General features: G+C 32.5%; 1 protein-coding gene and 2 non-coding genes across 3 annotated transcripts; 1 reads left to right on the top strand and 2 right to left on the bottom strand.

Annotated features, from left to right (window-relative positions):
- Positions 1-2,207: 2,207 nt before the first annotated feature.
- Positions 2,208-2,279, bottom strand: Trnap-ugg (transfer RNA proline (anticodon UGG)). Its single transcript has one exon. It is a non-coding gene; the product is annotated as a tRNA-Pro (tRNA).
- An 829-nt stretch (positions 2,280-3,108) lies between these two features.
- Trnap-agg (transfer RNA proline (anticodon AGG)) lies at positions 3,109-3,180 on the bottom strand. The gene has a single exon. It is a non-coding gene; the product is annotated as a tRNA-Pro (tRNA).
- Positions 3,181-6,210: 3,030 nt separating this feature from the next.
- LOC106072547 (uncharacterized) lies at positions 6,211-13,394 on the top strand. The gene is made up of 4 exons (XM_013232934.2): positions 6,211-6,367; positions 9,138-9,327; positions 12,402-12,690; positions 13,075-13,394. Exons 1-4 carry the CDS (start codon positions 6,337-6,339, stop codon positions 13,381-13,383), a joined length of 819 nt encoding a protein of 272 aa, XP_013088388.2. The 5' UTR covers positions 6,211-6,336; the 3' UTR covers positions 13,384-13,394.
- The last annotated feature ends 437 nt before the right edge of the window (positions 13,395-13,831 follow it).

Here is a 13,831-nt window from a genome sequence, read left to right as displayed (position 1 = left end):
TATTTTATGACATATTACAATACCCCCAGATACTTGAATGGACTGCAAGATCACTATAAATGTCACTATAACTGGCTGCTTTCTGGGGATGACAAATCTACCACACGTCTCATTAGAGTGCGCAATAGAGTCATTAGTGTCAACTAAATTTTAAAAAATAAAATTTGAAGAATTTTTGGTATTGATTCCCTTGGTACATTTATTTAGATATTAAAAAAAAGATTAAAATATTATAGATATTAAAATAGATGTACATATCATATGTGGATATTAAAAATATATATAGATGCAAACGAGATTATAAATAAAAGTTTATTGTAATAGATATAGTCTATCAGATAATAAATACCTATATGTTCGGCCAGAACCCGAAATTGGCTGATTAACGATCTGGACAGCCATTTTGCGAACTGGCCGTCATCGCCCACATCAAATCAAAGCAATGGAACTAAAAACAATCCCAGCCTGAAAATATATTTAGAATTGTTCTACTTCTTCTTCTTCCTCGTTCTCGTTTTACAGGTCGTACAGTTCAGATCAGTAATCCTATATCTGAGATGAACCGCACAGTGGTTTCCAGATCAGACAGTTCTCCGTATAGTTTTTGTTCTATAGGATGGTTTTAGGGCCAGAGTCTTGTTCGGGCCTCTTGATATAGATCTAGTATGCAGCTTTGAAGGACATGGTCAGAATTTTGTAATGATGCTCCACAAGGGCAGGTTTGGCTTGTACCGATTCTAAGCTTCCGGAACATATGTTGTCTCATTCTGATGTGTCCGGTTCTGAGTCGAAAAATTATGCGTTGGTCATGTCGAGATAGCTTATAAAAGGCGTCCTTTTTCTTGTAATTGGGATGTGAGCTGAAATAATTCTCATTTATACACTCTATTATTTTCATAATTTCTTCAGGGTAGAGAGGGATTTTCACTTGTTTGTTCATTCTTCCATCTTTGGCCAGTATGTCTGCTTTTTCATTGCCTTCTAATTCAATGTGTGCTGGAATCCATTGAAGAACAGTTTCCTTGCTGTTGATGTTAAGGTTTACAAGTGCTGTCCTGAGTTGCTTTATATAGGAAGTATCCGAGTTTTTCAGGCTTTGAAGGCTTTGTCAGCACGACAATTTGGCTGTTTGGTGTACATGGGTAGTTTATTAGTGTGGTAGCTGCTAGTTACAGTGCTTGACTTTCTGCTCTATGGCTGTCTGAGAAATCGCCAATTGCAATTGACATTTTCCAGTCTTTCTCCATTGTGCCAATCAATTAGTATGCCACCTCCTCCGTTTGTGTTAGATTTTTTAGAGGATCCATCTGTGTAAACTCTGACCCATTGCGTTATGGGGATTGTCATTCACGCGATATTTATGAAAAACTACTTATTAACTGTTGTTTTAAATTATGTTCCACTTATATGCATACTAAATAGATTTTTTTCTCTTTAAAAAAAAAGTAAACATTTTTTTTTGTAAATGTAAGAGTTAGTATCACAGAACGTATTTATCTTAGCAACACAATTGTAAAAAAAAAAAAAAAAAAAAAAAAAAAAAAAAAATTTGGTAAAAAATCTAAAACCGTTTGCAAAAATGTGCTAAAAATATGGTAAATTGCAGTCTCCTTTACTAAATAGCATCAGTTGTTTGTTACTATTAATAGTGAATAGTTGTAAATATGGAGTATTTTTATGAAAAAACTGCTTGCATATTTGATTTTAAAAATTAGATTTTTCGCTTTATGTAATAAAAAAGTAGCCATTGCATCAGAACTTTGAATGAACTAAACTACTATGATATCGGATTTTTAATATCTTTTCCATTTTACGAGAACTAAACGGGACGGACAGACCACACAAAAGTAATAGCGTTTTTTCTCTTTCGGGGGCCGTTAAAAAATGGAGGGAGGGGGGTTAGTTTCGGAGGGAGGGAGGTTTGAACCTCAAGAACCCCTTCCCCTGGCTACGCCCATAGTGGGATGTAAATGTCTGTCAGAAGGAAGTCTGTAGGTTATAAGTTAAGATAAGACATGCACATCATATATAGAAAATTAGTTATGGATGTTTGGCATAGATGTGTAAGTCTTTATTGAGAATCAAAAACAAAAAAGCTAGGTCTACCAGAGAAGTGCATGGAATTTTAACACGTTATAGATATTTACAATTTCCTTGAAATAAAAAACTGATTTTTGTAAAAATTTATTTAATTAAAAAAAAAAGTTGGGCTCGTCCGGGATTTGAACCCGGGACCTCTCGCACCCAAAGCGAGAATCATACCCCTAGACCAACGAGCCGGTTACAACCGTGTAAGTATCTTTTCTTAAATTGTAAAATAGAAAACTTAGTCTTGAAAGTCTAGATTTCGCCTAATAGACATCTAAGTATAACAATTTCGATGTTATCTAGGCTAGATCTAGATGTAGTTCAGCGTCCCGCGCTCACAAAATACCGATCATTAGCCAGAATAAAATTCTATTCATATAATAGACGTAAATAAAGTTTTTAATAACTATGGTTGTAAAAAGTAACCTTTATTTTCTTTTTTACTATACATCATAAAAGTGCCTTGGCGACTTCAATATGATCTGTGCTTTTGAAATGATTCCCCCTCTCCACGGGCCAAAAAATATAGAATAGCTGTTGATGAGTATTGACAACAATAGAAAGTCGTGACCCGGGACGCTGATTTACAGGATTACCGTCTCTAGTTCTATTAGATAGGCCTACTTATTTAAAAGACAAATTTTTGCAAAATATGTAGTTCTAGAATCTAGATCTAGAAAGCTAGCTTTTTCAAACATATTTCAAACTTATCTAGTATAATTATATAATTTAATTTAATAAGGCTTTTAAAAAATTAAATTATTAGATTAGAAAGGCCTATGGTTAAAATATTATATGTTAATTAAAAAAAGAATTGGGCTAACTCACTAAGACACTAAGACTAAGGTAGGATTTACTATTATTTTAAGTTAGTCAATATTTAATATAGGTCTACTTTTAAATAGTATATGTGTTTTATAGATCTATGACTATAAAGTTTGAAATTTTTAATGGACTCAAAAAAAAAAACTTTAAAAAAAATGTATTTAATAATGTAAATCTTTTTTTAAAAAAAAAGTCGGGCCTGTCCGGGATTTGAACCCGGGACCTCTCGCACCCTAAGCGAGAATCATACCCCTAGACCAACAGGCCTACACATTTCACATGAAAAATATGCATCTAATATCAACAGGTAAACTTTTGAGCGCTCGGATGCAAGATTTTAAATTTGTAATCAATAGTCTGCTTGTTACGCCGTTACTGCTTGTAGACAAGGGAGTCGAATCTAGACTAGTCTAGAGACAATCTAGTGTATGCTTAGTATAGTATCTAGTAGGCCTATATCTTATCTTGTAAAGTACAGACGTATAGTTATAGGCTGCTATAGAATAGATGGATCTAGATTATTATAGATTATAGACAAAGATGATATAGATATAGAAAAATTATAGATAGACTATCATAGAGTGATAGACTATGCTATAATTTTTTATTAGTATATATATTATAATATATAATATATTAAATATATAGTAGATCTATATAGTTATATATATTATAATATATCTAGATTATACTAAATTATAGACTAATTTGCGACATATTATAATATATCTAGATTATACTAAATTATAGACTAATTTGCGACGGTACAGTTTTTACTTTGGCATTTGTCATTTGGTGTATGGATATACTCCGATATACTAGTCTAGAGATCGAGATCTATCATTTAAATAAAACATAAGATCGAGATCTATCATTTAAATCCTATACTCTTAAGCGAGCAATTCTTGTATGTATGTATGTATGTATGTATATATATTTATATTTATATATATATATAAATTTTATTTCGAAAACGGCTCTAACGATTTTCTTTAAAAGTTCATGGTATGTGCATAATAGTGAGAAAAAAATTCTCAACTCATTGGCCACATCGGGAAAACTCGAGGTCGACCGTTATATCGGTTTGAAAATGCCTCATTATCGAAAAATTAGTTTTGGCTAGAATGTTTTATGAATGAAAATTTTCCATGACGTAAACGGGAAAAACGCTGCTTACGTCACTAGGCTTACCGCAGTACACTAAAATATTTCTTTGCAAACAATAACGAGTTCTAAAGAATCAATAGACCTAATGAAACATTTGCGCACCATCTTAATGTAGATTGATTTATTATAGAACTATGAAAGAAAAGTAATGAAATTAAATGTGCCGATATATGATTAGTTATTGTGTTTTAAGTGCTTAATAAGTTGTTTACACTTTAATTGTGTAGAGCGGTGTAGATACCTTTTACTTTGTTGTTTATTTTGCTGGTGACCTCCAGCTGTCTCGTTCTGAGGTTGCATGCAACCATGTGCTCTCTTCTATGTCAGCTAAGTCAAGTTTGCGCCATAAGCTGGTCTTTTAAGGGTTTCGGTGTTACGTCAACCACTTTTTAGCTCACCAAAAAAAACACTGCCTTTGGCATGCGTTCGTCTAAGATTCGTCTCCTATATAGGATACTGCTCTGTCCAGCGTAACTGTCGGACTTAAAGAATTCCCTCTATACAAAGGCCGCGGATACACATTTGAGACCAAAAGAAAATTTGCTGCCGAGGACAGACGCAGACGCTAAAAGAAAATCTTAATCGAGCATCGCGGACAATGGTTATGCTTGCCCTGGATGTGGCAAGATATGTAGGTCACAGCTGCAATCCTCATTAATTTTCGGACTCTAAGACAAGCCTTATTATTATTATTATTTTGCTGGTGAATTATTACCATGTGTTCATGCTTCAGTGTCTACCTCTCCTGTACCAAAACAAAGGAACTGGTCATAACACAGCTTCTCTACGCCTTACTTGCTCACACTAAACATGATATCCATCTAGCGGTCAACGAGTTTGAGTACACTGCAGCCTCTTTTGATTTAACTATAAACCTCGGTAAAAAGCTTGGAGTTAGGGCCAGGAGAGATCTGAATGGATGGATGTGTAAAAGCAGGCCATAGTACCACAAGGATGGATGGATGGCAAAAGCCGGTATGAACTTCCTATAGTCCGACTGTCAGGCTGGGCAGGGCACGTATCCCGTATGGGTAACGAGCATATTGTTTGGCGTAACAGAGGTGCCCCACTGAAACGTTTCTTTAGAAAACTAATGCCATGATTTAAGTCTAATAAGAAAAAATGCGCCATTTTACTTTGTCACTAAGTGCATGTTTTACCCTATAACGTAGAGAAGTTACATTGCAAAGACTTTCTTCCAAGCCAATAATAGTAAGCCTACAATAGTTTTACGCAAAAGATAGATTGTAAAACTATAAGACGGACGTGAGCTGTAGTTTGTCTAGACTGTAGGAGGACTTAAAAGACTTTAAATTTAATCGACATGTACAATTAGGCCTACAATTAGAACTAACAGAACACTAAAACAACTCTTCAGATTAGTAGTCTTTATCCGATCGTTCATTTTCGTAATTACAAGAATATTCCCAAAATGACTTCGGGTATATAACCTTCCGAAATTATTTAACAGAGCGAGGTTCGGCCACCTGGTACAAAAATATTCTCAAAATGACTTCGGGTATATATCCTTCCTTAACAAATTATTCATCCGAGCGAGGCTCGGTCACCTGATATTAAAACATAAGACTCTTGTCACTGCCAATATTGGCTTTATAATTTAATTTATATTAAGGCTACAGGTGGACAATAATGAATAAGAATCATATTTATCGAAGGCGAACAGCATAATATTATGATAATATCGAATATCGATCTAAAATAATCTAGATCTCAATCTAACCTTTTATTATAATAATTATAATATAATAATTAGATCTAGATCTATTCTAAATAATCTAACTTATACTGGGCTTTGTGAACAGTGAGCATATGACTAATCACTAATAACCTAATACTAAGTAATATGAGTCTCATTTGACAAGATTCAAGATCTAATATTCTATAATTTCTCTCTATATATATAGATTTAGATCTAGATTAATCTAGACTCCAATCAAAGCTTTAGATCTAGATTTTAGATCTAGTCAAATCGGCTAATAAGACAAGTCTCAAGACTCAAGGGTATGGACTTATGATAGGCTGATAGGACTTATGTATGGGCATGGGGGTAGAGTCAGTAGTAGACGTATGATTGGTCTTGACAAAACAAAATACTTAAATTAAATAGACTAAATAGATCTAGTATATATATATATATAATCTAGCCTAGTCGGGTCCCGGGGAATCTCGCACTTTCACCCGCTCGTTAGCGATCTTGCACCGCAAGAGAAACTAGCAAAAAAAAAAAAAAAAAAGATGGCCGAGAGTTCTGAGACAGGGGATGATGGTAAAAACGTTTTATCTATTTTTAGTAGATCTAGAATCTAGACACTACATAGATCTATATATATTGTAGATCTTGATATTTTTAGATCTAGACCCTTGATATAATTTTCCTTAGTGCCAGTGATGAATAACTGAACTGGGTCTAGATTCTAGATCTAACTCTACTATTTAGATCTAGCTAGTACTAGTAGTAGTCTAGTAGTAGTAGTTAAAAGTAGTAGCTACTGTGTCTCTCCTACTCAGTACTAGGTAGACTCTCTAGTGACTAGTCTCTACTTTGTCTGATTTAAATTAGATTTTTAGATCCACTTTACTTTTATAAACTTTAGTGAGTTTAGAATTTAGTGATTAAAAAAGTAATATAGACTTTATAGAGTCTAGATCTAGAATCTAGACTAAGTTAACTATAATATAGACTATAGTCTATAGTGACTATAGATAAGTATCAAAAGTATTAGATCTATAATTAGTAAAATAATATAGATCTAGTCTAGTTTTTATGCTATTCGAACACCTACTAGATCTATAGTAAAGTGCGAAGTTCGAAATTATTAAGCCAGCAGGCAGCAATTTTCACGTTTGGATTTTTATAGCACCGTAACGGTCTGACCTATGAAAAAACTGATGGTATCCCTGAATCCCTCGTCCTTTTTTCTATAAAAATAGATCAAATTTAATCATAATGTATCACTAGGCTTGGTTAAAATTAAATATGAGTTCAAAGAGGTGTAGGGTAGGTATCGCCAAGCGTACTTTACCTCGAGCGGATTTTTCCCCAGTTAGTAAGCAGGTAATTCTGCAGGAGTTCAAGGGGCAGCCATCTTTGTTATTGTTTAGACTGTAATCTTATATCTTGGGTTTTCTCTCAGATTTGGGTTTTTGTTTGTTTTTTATTTTTGTGGCTAAAAAATATGCTAGATCTAGCAATCTCCCCATTTTTTAGCATAAGGCAAAATTCTAATAGGCTTAGATTTACATTTAAAACAAGTTAATAGAAAAATGAGTATTAAAAAATACAAACATTTGACACAAAGAAAACAACATATTAGATCTATACTATTTCTATACATATATATAGATTTTTTAAATTTAAATATAGATCTAAATTTATAGATCCAGATCTACATTTATAGATCTAGATCTAAATTTATAGATCTAGAACTTTCTAGATCTAAATCTAAATTTAAGATGAATGCATTTAGATATTATGGATCATAATGGGTCATTTCAAAAGACATATAGATCTATAAAGGACGATAAAAATACTTAAATAGTGGTAAAAAAAATCTGAATAATTCAGAATAGATACAGACAATATTTAACAATTAAAAAGAAGACAGAACAATAAGAAACATATTGTTATTGTATTGACACCAAGTTAAAATTAAAAGAAAAACTAGCATTGCTTTGAAAACACAGAGAAGTAATGTTAATTCTTGGTATTTTTTAAGACACTATCTTGGGATTTCTTTGGAACATAAACAATAACAAAATAGTAATAAAGATGGTTGCCCCTTGAACTCCTGCAGAATTACCGTAAGCTCAAATGGGATGATGGAAGGTTCGAACAGATCAAAGAAAATATATCTAAAAACATGTTTTAATATTTAATTTTCACTATAAAGTCATTTTCTTTTTACTCCAGCGCAAGAACACCATCCATTGCACCATTTCCCACCTTCCACAACTTCAAATAGTCTCTTTAAGCTGATGAGCAATCAGACTTAAAAATAGCCTTAAGCCCATTACCCATTTCCTTCACTACCGGGTAGTAAAAAAGAATAATTCCACACCTCCTGAGTTTGACCTCACCATGAACTTAGTCTTTACAAGGTAAAGGAAATAGTATGTGTCGGAAGTAAAGAAAAAAGGTGCATGCGCAGTAGCAATATAGTAGTAATTTGGTAAACATTCAAATAAAAAAGTTTTAGCAATAAAAAGTGAACTGTTAGAACCTCTTGACAAATTGGGGCTGCTCGAACTTCGCACTTTACTCTATATAGGAATATAGGCCAAAATTTCAAAGTTTGACTTTGTCAAGTTTGTCAGAGCAGGATTATTTGATAATGGTTTGACATAGATCTAGAAAAGAAAATGAAGTATCAAAATCTTCTTTAGTTTAAGGAGATTAAGCTATAAGGATGACTACTTATATTTGAGGCCAAACCTATATTTGTTATTATATTTAAGGTCAAAGAGGCCATAATATAAATATATGTGAATGATGTATTTTCATTTAGTTATTTAGTTCAAACAAAATTTGTCACACATTATTTGATTCCAAACACCAAAATTTATTTCAAGCAGTCTCTATATTTTGGCATCAATCAATAAACTCAGATTTTAATTCTATATTGATATTAACTAAATTTTAAGATCCCCAGACATAGCCCCTCACATGAAATCATAAAGATGTTTTCAAATTATGCATAAATACGAACACAAAAAATAAAAATATTTTATATAGCTGTAAATGTTATTATTATACAATTATTTGTTAGGCTTAAAAGCTTTGCATATATATATAATTCTACTTTTCAAGGTCACATTTTTTTATTTGAAGCACCATGAAAAAGAAAATTACAAAGAAACTGACAATTTATTTTAACATTTTTCTTTTGCAGTGAAGTATCAATTGTAAAAAAATTTATCTAGGTATGTTCAGAGTTGTTAACAAAATAATGTTTACAACAACTCTCAATTTTCAAGCCATTTTAAAATCTCATCCTAATAGAGATAATTCCATTCCTTAATTTGATTTTTCTTTACAGGAAGTAAAACCTGGAATCGCCAAAACACATTTCTTCTTATTGATGTCTACAATTTGCATAAAGAAAAATTTCAGGAACCATTTACAAAGAAAAAAGATATCTGGGATACCATTTCACAGGAATTAAAAGCTAAAGGGCACCACCTCAGTGGTGAAAAGTGTGATAAAAAATTTAGAGATTTAAAAAGACGGTAAGTTAATTATTTTTATATAATTGGGCATGTTCTTAAAAATTGGCTTTAGATACCTGCAAACAAAAGAAAAAGTAAAGTACCAGTACCCCCTTTTAGACCTAGGGATCTATAGGGCAAATGATTAAACTTAATCTGTTTCTTTGGCCAATGTTAACAAGGGTGTCATATTGTCAGCACAATGACCAACCACCTTTTACTTTCCAAACTAATATCAGGTACCCATTAGAGTTGGGTGGAATTTAGAGTTGTCCTAAAATTCCAGAGGTTTGAACCTGAGACCCCTGGGTTCAGCAGCCAAAGGCTTAACCACTCAGCCACCTTACCCCGCATGCAAACAAGTTTTGAAGAATTTGATAAAAAAACACTTTGAATTCAGTCACACCAACATCCCAAATTTTAGTACTTGTAAATCAATTTCACAAAACCAATACATTGTCATGTTATTATATTGCCTAAAAAAAAACTATCCATTCATCCATCACTGCAGCTCTTTGAGAGCCTTGGTGCTCATCTCTATCTCTAAACATCTAGTAAAATAAAAAGTTCCCCTTTCAGACCTAGTGATGTATGGGGCAGATGATGTAAAGGTCATCTGTTTCTATGGCCCATGGTTAACAAAAACGGACCACTTTTACTTTTCCCCAACTTATGTCAGGTACCCATTAGAGATCTAGACCTATCTTTTAACTTTTTGTCTTTCAGAAATGTTTCTTTCCATGTTAATTTTCCATTGAACCCTCAGTCAGCTATTAGGTCATTTTTCTTTTGGGTTGTGTCATGTCTTACCTTCATCTCTGTAAGAATTGTAATATTTTAAAATGGCCTGCCAATTATTGTCTTCCTTTTGTTTTTGAAACTATTAATTAGTATTTCATATAGATGCAATTATAGTTGGTTCATATTCTCTTCATTTTCATCCCATGTTGTTTCTTGTTGAAAGCTTCATAGGTTTAAAAATACTGACAAGTTTAAATTATAATTTGAATAAGCAAAAATAAGAAGAATAGTATTTTTATTTAGTTAGAGTTTGTAACCACAGAAAGAGGATTAAATAAAGTCAAAAGTCACATTATAACTGTTTTAAGAGTTATCAGCTTACACATTTGCAAAACTTAATTAGCTTACATATTAGCAAAACTTAAAGTTTGAGTGAATTTAGTTTTGCAGTCCTATTTAGATATATATATTTAAAATAATTTCTTACTAATGCTAAATAAATAAAATCTTACATTAGATAAATTTTAAAATAAAAACCAGCATTTCCTCTAACCAGAAAGACTAATTTTTTTCCAGTCACATTATGTCATGTTCTGTTTTCCATTATCTTATTGTATGCATTTTGTACTATCAGTTTATGTATCATATTTCCTATGGAAAAACAATATTTTCAAATTAAAAGACTGTAGTCTCATTCTATTTTCAAATTGATTATTCAATCAATAAAATGTTTGCACTATTTGCTTTAGAATAAAACACCAAAGATAATAGTTACATCAAAGACATCTCTGGGCTTAATACACATGTAAGTTACATAGTATTACATATCCATCCTCATTTTTTGTATTCCTAAAAACTCATAGTTTAGGACTTGAAATAAACTAAAAGAAGCTTAAATTAATGACAACAAAAAACTTATCTCAACTTAACTTAATTAATATAATATACAATTTAAGGAATTTTGAACACACATATTCTCTACATAAATAAGAGTAAATCCGAGCAATAATTCATAGAAAAGCTTTTATAGAATTTCTGTTAAGTACTAGTTATCTATTGTTCTATAAAGAGATTATTTTTCTAACCAATTCTTATTATTATCCACAATAAATAACACTAGAAAAGAGCCTTACATTTTAGAAATTAAAAAAAAATGTGCACTATTTTTTTTTTTTATATAATTGATGATAATTTTGATAATTCCAAGTAGGGCTCTTTTTTTTTTATATATTAGCTTCAGGTGATTAAGCTGTAATTTTTTAGCTTTCATTTGTCATATAAAATACTAGTTGCATTCAGTTATTTGGTGTGGTAAATCATTATAATGATGGTGATAAATTGATAAGTCTACAATGCCAGAGACAGAGAGAAGTGTAACCAGACTTACACATTGTGTCTTCATGAACATTTTAGTTTATAAACAGAAGATTGGAGAATGAAAGGGAGTAAATTAGTAAAGTTTTTTTTTTTTTTTTCAAGGTTCTAGAGGTTTCACTATCAAAACCTTTAAAAAGATTCAACAAGCTTATATCAGAGTCCTTCAGTTAATACGTTTCAAGCTTTTATGTTATTGAAATTATATTGTATTGTGTGTGTTAATTATGTGTGTTCAATCTTTTCATGATTTCAACATGAGGATTGAAATTTAATTTGTAAAGAAAAGTTCCCCTTTCAGACCTTGCAATCTATAGGGTTAAGGTCATCTGTTTCATTGGCCAGTGGTTAAGAAGGGTTTCACGTGGCCAGCCTAACGACCAACCGTCTTTACTTTCCCCAACTAAAGTCAAGTACCCATTAGAGTTGGGTGGACTCAGGGGCACCCTAAAAAATCCCAAAATTCAAAATCCTAGTCTACACCAAGATTCAAACACAGGACCCCAGGCTTAGAAGCCAAGCATTTACCACTCAGCCACCTCATGAATTTTTTCTTCATGTATACAAGTCTCTTTGGTTACTATTTTAACCTGATCATCAGATATACATTCTGAAAATACAGAGACATGTGAACCACTTTATTCCATTGTGTTTAAATTTACCCAAACTATGTCGTTACCAAAGCTTAATGTAACAGGTTTTTAGCTTTATTTCTTCTTTCAATTTCAGTTATTTAAATCAAACATTATAACATAGTCTAGTAACTCTGGAACAGGATTAAAAACTTGACAAATATAAACTTACCAGTTTCTAATCTGATTTTTCTTTTGTTAATATCTGAAGTGTCTGTGGACAAGATAAATAGTTACGTTTAATTCACATATATCTCCACCCAAATTTGGTCTTTTGCACAATTAGAAAAATAAGCAATTGAGATTTTTGAGTTAAGATCAGGAAATGGGAATTATTTGTTTTTGCAGGTACAAAACTATTATGTGCAGAAACGTCCTTAGTGGAAAGTTAGTAGATGGCTCGAACAAGTGGATTTATTTTGATAAAATGGATGCTTTGGCAAGAAAAGGCTCGACTATGACTTATCAGGCTAGCTCATGTAGTCTCTCAGATGAGTCCCCTGGTTCTATGTCTTCTCCAGTGACAATCTCTGCCCAATCACATGTGCCATCTATCAGTGAATTATCAAGGAGATCTGAAAATGATCTATCATGCAAGTCTGAAAGTGATAGTCTTTCTGACTTGGATATAAATTTTGTAAGTACCTGTGTTCTATTATTTAGTTTTCATAATGGTCTAAATCCAGTCAGCTAAAGGTGGGGGGAGGGAGGGGGGGGGGGTAAGGATGCCTAGGAGGAAAAGAAGATTAGTAAAAAAAAAAAAAATTTAATCTGAAATAAATTTAAATGTTAGCCAGTAAAACTGAGCTGTATATAAAGAAAAAGATATTTTTAAAAAAATCAAATTAAAAGAAACATCCAAATACAGAGCAATCTATTACTCTTAACACTTTAGAATGAGGGAAAATTACTTTCTATATTGTCAACTCTTATTACCAAACTGTTACATATCAATAAAACTTCATTGTTAATAGAAATTGTTGTTATGTTATATCTCAACGGCTTTATTTTATCTTCACAGGAGAGCACGCCAAGAAAAAAGTTTAAAAAATCCACGGATGACCATGATGACCACAGTTACCATAATGACCACAGTTACCATGATGACCCCGATGACCACAGTCTCCAACAACTATTGGAAGCCATGTTGGAGCAATCCAAAAAGGAGACAGAAATTCTCTCAAAGCTGTCTGAAGAGAATGCCAAGATGCTAGAACGTTTGGAAACAATCCACAAAGAGAGATTAAAAGTTGAAAGCACTAAAGCTGAAGCCATGCTGACATTTAACGCTTTGTTTAAAAATTTTTTGCAAAAAAATGTAAATAAATAAAATTACTACAATTCTTTTTGTCCCTCAATTTAGTATATTCTTTCTTTTTGGTTAGAAAGATGTATGACCTCCTTTATTTCCAAAGCGACTGTGGATCATCTCATAGATTAAATTAGAACGATGGTAAGAACCATGTCGCCCACAGTTATCCCCTTTCCAAGCAGCTTATGTGTTCAAATCAACAGCAAGGGCAGAGACAGTTTGGGGTCAGCAGTATCACAGGCTCTGCTGGGGTGTAGCACTGTGCTGCAGGCTGCCTAAGGGTCAGCAGCTTCTGAATTTTTCCTCAGGGTTGACTCCAGATCCCTTTCCCATGTTTGGGAGTAGAGGCTTGAATCCAGTTGTCCTTCTTGTAGGTGGTTAGCCAGCCAAGGCTAACAAGTCCCTGCTGCCCCAGGTTAAAAAAATCAAAATTATCAGTGTACTTAAAAAGTGTCTAATGTGTGAC

This window comes from Biomphalaria glabrata, chromosome 13 (genome assembly GCF_947242115.1).
Source record: "Biomphalaria glabrata chromosome 13, xgBioGlab47.1, whole genome shotgun sequence".
Classification (NCBI taxonomy): domain Eukaryota; kingdom Metazoa; phylum Mollusca; class Gastropoda; family Planorbidae; genus Biomphalaria; species Biomphalaria glabrata.
Note: the sequence above shows the minus strand (reverse complement) of the source record. Positions and strands in the feature narration are given on the sequence as shown.